Source organism: Lutra lutra, chromosome 14 (genome assembly GCF_902655055.1).
Source record: "Lutra lutra chromosome 14, mLutLut1.2, whole genome shotgun sequence".
In the NCBI taxonomy this organism is placed as follows: Eukaryota; Metazoa; Chordata; class Mammalia; order Carnivora; family Mustelidae; genus Lutra; species Lutra lutra.
Window position 1 is genome coordinate 88,963,672 of NC_062291.1, and position 8,681 is coordinate 88,972,352.

General features: G+C 45.2%; 2 protein-coding genes across 2 annotated transcripts; both read right to left on the minus strand.

Annotated features, from left to right (window-relative positions):
• Positions 1 to 787: 787 nt before the first annotated feature.
• LOC125084423 (olfactory receptor 13G1-like) lies at positions 788 to 1,696 on the minus strand. Its single transcript, XM_047701650.1, has one exon. The coding sequence runs from the start codon at positions 1,694 to 1,696 to the stop codon at positions 788 to 790; it is 909 nt and encodes a 302-aa protein (XP_047557606.1).
• A 419-nt stretch (positions 1,697 to 2,115) lies between these two features.
• Positions 2,116 to 8,069, minus strand: LOC125084424 (protein Aster-C-like). Its single transcript, XM_047701651.1, has 2 exons — positions 6,977 to 8,069; positions 2,116 to 2,126 (listed from the first exon to the last, which is right to left on the minus strand). The coding sequence occupies exons 1-2, from the start codon at positions 8,067 to 8,069 to the stop codon at positions 2,116 to 2,118; spliced, it is 1,104 nt and encodes a 367-aa protein (XP_047557607.1).
• Between the last annotated feature and the right edge of the window lie 612 nt (positions 8,070 to 8,681).

The following is an 8,681-nucleotide window of genomic DNA, read 5'->3' on the forward strand; positions in this document are numbered from 1 at the left end:
GGAATTTCCCGTGCCCAAATCCTCCTGAACCCAAATCTCCCTGGATGCAGGGTCCATGGAGAGTGGACGACTGGGTTCATCATTTGTGGTAGAGGAGGACAGGACCCAGCAGCCCCGGTTTACTTTGCTACAGTGATGCCTATAACATCTTCACATCCTAGACTTGAAAAAGCCTTGCCAAATTATTACCCTAAAAAGTGCTAAATTTTTTTTTAAAGACCACTCTTGGAGCCTCTGCTTCCAGGAAGAACCTATTCTCCTGAAACACTATTCTTCTCCAAGTGTCACCACCCACTGCCCCTCCCCTTTGCTGCCTCTCACCCACTACGCCCTGCAACAAAGGCAGCCTTGAGTGTGCTGGGAGGAGTGGCTACAGGCTTCACCCAAAGCCTCTGCCTCTGGGCAGAATGAGCAGAGGCATGTTGGAGAGAAGATTGCTAGCCAGGGCTGGGGACAGGGCCATGTCCACATGACAATTTCTTAAATCTATTTCATGCCTCTCAGTTCACAGAGCTGCCACACAGGTCATTTCTTGACCCTACAGGACAGGACACCCAGGATCTGGGAGGATAAGGGGTTTCCTGAGGTGTCAGGGTGAAGTGGTGTCAGAGCTGGGCTCCATGGACACTGCATAGTGCACAAGAGTTGTGTCTTCCGGAAGGAGGATGGGGTTCCCAGACGCCAGGACACACCCCACTCTAGGGAAACCTGCACCTGGGGACATGCCTGCTGCCACACCCTCCAGGGGAGGTGGTGGGGCCTGGGCGTTGGACACACAGACCTCAGCTCAGGAGAACAGTCTCCTGAGGGCAGCTTTGACATCCGTGTTCCTCAGGGAGTAGATAAGGGGGTTCAGGGAGGGGGCCACCGAAGTGTAGATCACAGAGACCACCTTGTCCTTGTCCAGTGAGTATCTGGATGCTGGGCGGATGTAGGTGTAGATGACAGTGGAGTAGTACAAGGTGACCACCAGGACGTGGGAGGAGCAGGTGGAAAAGGCCCGCCGCTTGCCCACTGCAGAGCGGATGCGCAGGACGCTGGCGATGATGCAGACGTAGGAGAGCATGATCACAGAGAAGTTCCCCACAGCCAGGATTATGTCTGCAGTGAGGGCCATCACTTCATTCAGGTGTGTCGGGGCGCAGGAGAGCTTCAGCAGAGGGGGGATCTCGCAGAAGAAGTGTTGGACCACGTTGGAGTGGCAGAAGGGCAGGCGCAGCAGGAGGCCAGTGTTCACACTGGTGTTGGCTAGGCTGACTGTCCACACAGCCATGGCCAAGAGCCTGCACACCCTGGGGTCCATGAGGGTGCTGTAGCGCAGGGGCCAGCAGATGGCCACGTAGCGGTCATAGGCCATAGCGGAGAAGAGCAGTAGCTCAGCCCCCATGGACCAGGTGAAGAAGAAGAGTTGCACTATGCAGCCCCCATAGGAGATGGTCCTGTCAGCCATTATGCTGCCCAGCAACTTAGGCAGGATCGTGGAGGTGCAGAGGATGTCCACCATGGCCAGATTCACCAGGAAGAAGTACATGGGAGTGTGCAAGGCAGGGCTGGAGACAATGACCACCACGATGAGCAGGTTTCCGGAGAGGGCCACCATGTAGAGGAGGAAGAAGGCAGGAAAGAGCAGCATTTGCAGCTGGGGTGTTTCTGAGAATCCCAGAATGAGGAATTCAGTGACCTGTGTCTGGTTCATTGCAGCCACTGGGGAGGGGAGCTCTGAGCCTGTGAAGGAAAGAGGTAGTTACAGTTTGTTCCAAGCATCCTGTCCTGCAAATATGTGTGTGACCCACTTAGAAAGAGAATGTCAAATACTATTTTGGTAATAAAAATGGAGCTTTGTGTCCCTGGAAACTTTGGAGATCAGGGACATCACAGAGAAAGCAGCTGCCCCCCTGATGTGCTGAGAAACCCTAGTCCTCACCCTTCTTTTCTTGGTGCAGGACTGTGACGGCCACTCACAAAGTCACCAGACTTGGAGTTCTTGTCACTGAGGGCTGGTCTCCCAGCCACACAGAGCTCTGATAATGTGTGGCATTGTGGGGCTTACAGAGAACCAGGGGACCTGAGCTCTGTGAAGACCACAGAGATTGTGTTTACAGCCCACTCATCCATTCAGATAGAGTCTGGGAACAGAGGAGGGATGGGAGAGAGGGGGAAAAGGGAGCATATTAAGTGGGAAAGAACCTGCTTCCAAAGCCCAGCTATCTTCTTCCAGGACTGACCATCTCCAGGCAGCACGGGCTGAGGGGCACCAAGGGTCCTCACACACATGGTCACTGGGCACAGGGGCAGGCCTCTCTGTAGGTGCAGGACAGCCCACAACAGGGTCCCCCCAAAATCAGAGGCAATTCACCACCAAACACTTCAGCTGCATCAAAAAGTCCACCAAGATGAACCTGGAGTAGTGGGGACTCAGGCTTATCCGTGCCAGCTTCTGGCAATGATGCCAGTGCTGGTGGCATGGCTCTTTATCAATTATTATGTCAATGTGGAGGCACTGTGTGTATTTCAAAACAGGGCATCTTGAAAATATTTCACTACTTATGTCATAGCCCTTCAATGAAAAAAAAATAAGAAGACTTTCATACATCTGCACAAAACCAGGGGCTGGGCACCCTACTTGCTGATGTTGGCTGAGATCTGTCTCCCCAACCATCAGCTTTATAGTCATTGTGGGGGTGTCTGACTTTCACTAAACATTACAGGACATGTCCCTGTGAGGGGTGGTCTGGGAATGACAGACCAGATTGCCCACTGGAATCTGCTCACTGGTGTGGAAAATGCTGATACATTTCAACCAAAAATCTTGGTTCTTTAAAAAAGAGAAGGACTGGGGGGTGGGAAAGGAGAGAGCGAAAGAGACAGAAATGGGTTTTATACTACGCATTGTCTATGTTGCTCCTTTTCCTTTCTGAAAAATATGATTATGGCACCTGGGTGGCTCAGTTGTTAAGCGTCTGCCTTCAGCTCAGGTCATGATCTCAGGGTCCTGGGATCAAGTTCCACATCAGGCTCCCTGCTCAGTGGGAAGCCTCCTTCTCCCACTCCCCCTGCTTGTGTTCTTGTTCTCTCTCTCTCTCTCTCTCTGTCAAATAAATAAATAAAATTTTTAAAAAGTAAAAATAAAAAATACGATCAGATAATTTTCATCCTAAAGCATAACAGCCAAAGGGACCTCATGACTCTTAGTCAACAGAGTACAATGTAATTATTAATTCCACCATGATCAAACATTGTTGTTCATATTTAAAACATACATGGTACAGAGAATCCACATTCAATTATAAAAGGTGCTTACAAAAATATGAAAAAGTCTTTATGGAATTCCTGGTGTCCTCTCAAGAAACTTCCTTCTCAGTCCCAAGAAAAAAACTTTAGAGAATCATCAGCAATTATTAGGAAACCGATTTTGTTTTAAAAAGAAAAAGTACAGTGAGTGACACCTGTAGCAAAGAGCGGGGAGATGTGTAACCAGGGCTAGAGATGTCCTGTGTCATCTGAAATAGGCAGACACTGCTCACAGGTAGTGCTGGTGCACCCTGAGGGACCAATTAGCACAAAACCAGCTCCTCCTGATTGGGCAGAACCAGCCCATGGATTCAGGACTCTCTGGAGAAGCTGACCAGCACCTGGGGGACAGATATAATCACCAACCAAGTAATAACAGAAGATATTCTTGGCACCTGATGGTGTTCTAGGCTCCAACAGGGACTGGTGCTCAGCCGAATCACCCAGGGACTGGCTGACCAGTGGCAGCATCAGAAAGAGATGATGGACATGTCAGGCAGTGAGACTATCATGGCATTGAGCCAAGGAACACACCAACCCACCATTTCTGCCACGGGTAGACATTGTCCTTCCTTCCCATATAGAAGTGTGTAAAAAGAAATCATGGCCAACCCCCAAGCTGGTCAATGGCTCCGGGCTGTTGCTGGACATTGCCAGGGCCTCCCACCTAGGAGTAGCTAGAGGCCAGGTGTCAGTGGCTACTGGGCATTGCTCGCAGCATTTTGTGTACTCAGTGCCACCTGTCTCACATAAGGAATGAGTACAGACTTCAACCAGTCTGGCAATGCTCCCCTCCCTGATCAACAAACCTGGAGGAATGGGAGCTCCCCAGCCTTGGCCAAACCATGCTGACCCAGGCTAGTGACAATAGGCTGCCCCTGCTCCCGGAAAGGGTGTCTCTGACGGTGGGTGGCTTTTCAAACATCTAGGACATTTACTGTGAAAGCAGTGGCCGGCTGGTCACCAGGCCTTGTGCCACCTGTGTCACTTGTCACCTGTCCACAGTGCTGATCTTGGCTGCACATCTTCAGTTCCTGGTCAGAGTACTTACCAGTTTGGGTGTCATCTAGGGTTCACTCTCCCTAACCCTCTACTGCTTGGTTTCAGAGAAGGGATCAGCCTCTCACTTGGGATGGGCCCAGGTGTTCCCCTAGTTTCACTTAGGAATGAATGACAAATAAAAGTTATATATACTTCTTTTCACATGAAGTTTTTAAGGCATGTGATGCGATGATTTGATTTGATACATGTGTACAATCGAGTTAAAGAACACATCCATCATCTCATAGAGTTACTGTTTTGGTGAGAAAGCTTAATATTTGCTATCTTAGCAAATACAAGTGTAAGTACAGTATATACTCACCGTGTAGTATGCTCAGTCCTCAGAACTCACTCATCTTATGACTGAGACCTTGCACTCCGTTCAGAATCTCTCCATTTCCCCACACCCTAAGCTCCAGGCACACGCTGTTCTACTCTGTTTCTATGTGTTCAAGTTTTTTTCAGATTCCGCATGTAAGTAATTCTATACACTGTTTTTCACTTTTGTGTGGCAGATTTCATGATCATAATGTCCTCTAGTCTCACCCATGTGGGAAATGTCAGGGTGCACTTTGAGGTGTTGTTTCAGGTAATCTTCTATATAATTGTTCTCTTTCTGTAAGATCATGTCATGGCAAACAGACACAATTTCCTTCCTCCTTTCCAATTTGGATACCTTTTGTTTCTTTTTTTTTCCTGATTTATTTATTTTTATTTATTTATTTTTTAAAATTTAATTTAATTCTTTTTAGTGTTCCAAGATTCATTGTTTATGCACCAAACCCAGTGGTCCATGCAATACATGGCCTCCTTAATACCCACCACCAGGCTCACCCAACCCCCCTCCCCCCTCCCCTCCCAAACCCTCAGTTTGCTTCTCAGAGTCCACAGTCTCTCATGGTTCATCTCCCCCTCCAATTTCCCCCAACTCCCTTCTCCTCTCCATCTCCCCATGTCCTCTGTATTATTCCTTATGCTCCACAAATAAGTGAAACCGAATGATAATTGACTCTCTCTGCTTGACTTATTCCACTCAGCATAATCTCTTCCAGTCCCATCCATGTTGCTACAAAAGTTGGGTATTCATCCTTTCTGATGGAGGCATCATACTCCATAGTGTATATGGAACACGTCTTCCTTATCCATTCATCCGTTGAAGGGCATCTTGGTTCTTTCCACAGTTTGGCGACCGTGGCCATTGCTGCTATGAACATTGGGGTACAGCTGGCCCTTCTTTTCACTACATCTGTATCTTTGGGGTAAATACCCAGTAGTGCAATTGCAGGGTCCTAGGGAAGCTCTATTTTTAATTTCTTGAGGAATCTCCACGCTGTTCTCCAAAGTGGCTGCACCAACTTGCATTCCCACCAACAGTGTAAGAGGGTTCCTCTTTCTCCACATCACCTCCAACACATGTTGTTTCCTGTCTTGCTAATTTTAGCCATTCTAACTGGTGTAAGGTGGTATCTCAATGTGGTTTTTTTTTTTTCCTTTTTAATTTTTTTTTATTTATTTACTTTATTTGATAGACAGAGATTACAAGTAGGCAGAAAGGCAGGCAGAGAGAGAGAGGGAAGCAGGCTCCCTGCTGAGCAGAGAGCCCGAAGAGGGACTCGATCCCAGGATGTTGGGATCATGACCTGGGCTGAAGGCAGAGGCTTTAACCCACTGAGACACCCAGGCATCCTAGAATCCTTTTTATAAGTATAACTAATTTCTTAGCTAGAATCTTTTTTCTTTTGTATTTTCATTGAGATATACCATAGACACTGCAATCAAAGAGTATAGCTCCATGAATTTGCACAAAGAAAACACACCTGTGTACCATCACCCAGATCAAGATAGATTTTACCAACATCCCAGAAGTTCCCTCCCACTCTCTACCCACCCAACACTCCACACAGTAAATACTATGCTGATTCTGTGTCCATAAATTAGTTTTGCCTGTTTTGAACTTTATATTAAGAAACCATAGTATGTACTCTTTTGTGTCTGGCTTCTCTAGCTTAACATTACATCTGTGAGATTTACGAATACTATTAAAAGCAGCAGGAATTTGCTTTTTTTATTACTATATAGTTTTCTTTTTTGTAAACACACACAATTTGTTAACCCATTCTAGTAACTGGTGGATATTTGGGCTGTTTTGTTTTGGGACCATTATAAATATGCTGCCACGAACACTATAGTACATGTCATTCAGAGCACACATGTATCCATTTCTGAAGGACACATACTTACATAGGTAGAACTGCAGAGTCAGAGAGAATTTTTATGTTCAGCTTACTGCCAAACCATTTTGCAAAGTGACTATACAAGTTTATACCCTGCTAGAATCCAATTGCTCCACAATGGAATCCTTTTAAATAAGGTTCAACCCAAATGAACTGCTACATTAATAAATAAACGGAGTTTTCGTTTCAAAGAGTTTGAACTTAATTGTAGGTAGGATCTGACTAGTTGAACAGTTAATCAATGCTCACATGTGAATTTAACCAAAATGCTTAAATACCAGTTTATATTTCACCAAAATAAAATCAAAGCCTTATTTCCCCCCCGACAACATATATCATTAATATAGGCTCAATTCTTAAAGGATAACAAAATTCTCCCATATTTATCATTAGATAAACACAAGACCAACCGATTATATTCCTAGAATTGGCAAATCTCTGCATAAAGCGTGAACTGGTGAAGAGCAATTCAAACATTCTTTCAGCACTGATATGAAAAACACGGTTGATATAAAGTCTTCCATGAAGATCTTTCTCAGGAACATTTTCTTCATCAACAGAATCTGAGGTGCTGCTTTTATCCAGAGAAAGATATTCATTTTTATTCAAGTCCAGTGATTTTGACGACACTCTGCTTAATCTCTTTTCTGAAGTTAGTAAAGGACTCTTTTTCATCTGTTTCTCATTTTGGGGTTCCTCTTTCTCTAGCCCTTTTGGTGGATTTCCATCAATTGACTCTGCTTCTGAAACCCGATTAACTGATTCTCGGGTAAAACTGATGGACTTGGAAAATTTTTCATCTCTCTCCCCACAGTCATCCAAGCTACTTCTTCCTGGACTTCTGGGCTGTGCATTATCCTCAATCGACAGAGACAAGTTTTCCATCTCTTCAGCATTTAAGCCTAGCTCATTGCCATAGTTCTGCTGGAGCAGCTGCCAGAATTCCTGTCTGGTCAAGCTCTTGTCTAACAGTACATTCTGCCACAACCTAAAGATACTGAGGTAACTTCTATCTCTGGCACCAAAAGATGTAAAGAAAAACTTTTCACCCTCTGTAACAATCTGGATAGCATTTGGGATGAGTCGAGCAGTTTTCTCCTTAGTCATGAAGGTTATGTTCTTTAATGCAATACAAATTGTAGTTTCCCATCTGAAGATGTTGCTATAGAAACACAGCCAGTTTTCTGAAAAATATAGACGTCCCTGAAGCAAAATGTCCCTCTGAAGAGCACAAGCATAATCTGCTATTAGCTTCTCTGTATCAGGTAAATGTGTGAATTGTCTTTTGTATTCCTCATTCCTGTCTTTATAGGTGGAACTTGAAATCCAAAAGCTCCAGTCACTACTCCAGTTATGTAAATTTGGTCCCTGTTTTTTTGCTGAAACTGTATTACTCTCATCCACAACTGGACCAGGATTCTCCTCTAACTCTTCCTGGGGCTCAGCAGCAAAGCTTGATTCCCCTTCGTTTATTACCTGGCGGACAGTCAAAGCGCCCTCCATCGCGGCTCCCTCCGCCGCAGCGGAGTCTCAATGTGGTTTTAATTTGAATCTCCCTGATGGCTAGTGATGATGGACATTTTTTCATGTGTCTGATAGCCATTTGTATGTCTTCATTGGAGAAGTGTCTGTTCATATCTTCTGCCCATTTTTTAATATGATTGTCTGTTTTGTGTGTGTTGAGTTTGAGGAGTTCTTTATAGATCCTGGATATCAACCTTTTGTCTGTAGTGTCATTTGCAAATATCTTCTCCCATTCCGTGGGTTGCCTCTTTGTTTTGTTGGCTGTTTCCTTTGCTGTGCAGAAGCTTTTGATTTTGATGAAGTCCCAAAAGTTTATTTTGGCTTTTGTTTCCTTTGCCTTTGGAGACATATCTTGAAAGAAGTTGCTGGGGCTGATATCGAAGAGGTTACTGCCTATATTCTCCTCTAGGATTCTGATGGATTCCTGTCTCACGTTGAGGTCTTTTATCCATTTTGAGTTTATCTTTGTGTACGGTGTAAGAGAATGGTCGAGTTTCATTCTTCTACATATAGCTGCCCAGTTTTCCCAGCACCATTTATTGAAGAGACTGTCTTTTTTCCACTGTATATTTTTTCCTGTTTTGTCGAAGA

Coding starts and splice junctions, on each gene's coding strand:
- LOC125084423 (XM_047701650.1), bottom strand. CDS start 1,696: ATGAACCAGACACAGGTCACTGAATTCCTCATTCTGGGATTCTCAGAA.
- LOC125084424 (XM_047701651.1), bottom strand. CDS start 8,069: ATGGAGGGCGCTTTGACTGTCCGCCAGGTAATAAACGAAGGGGAATCA.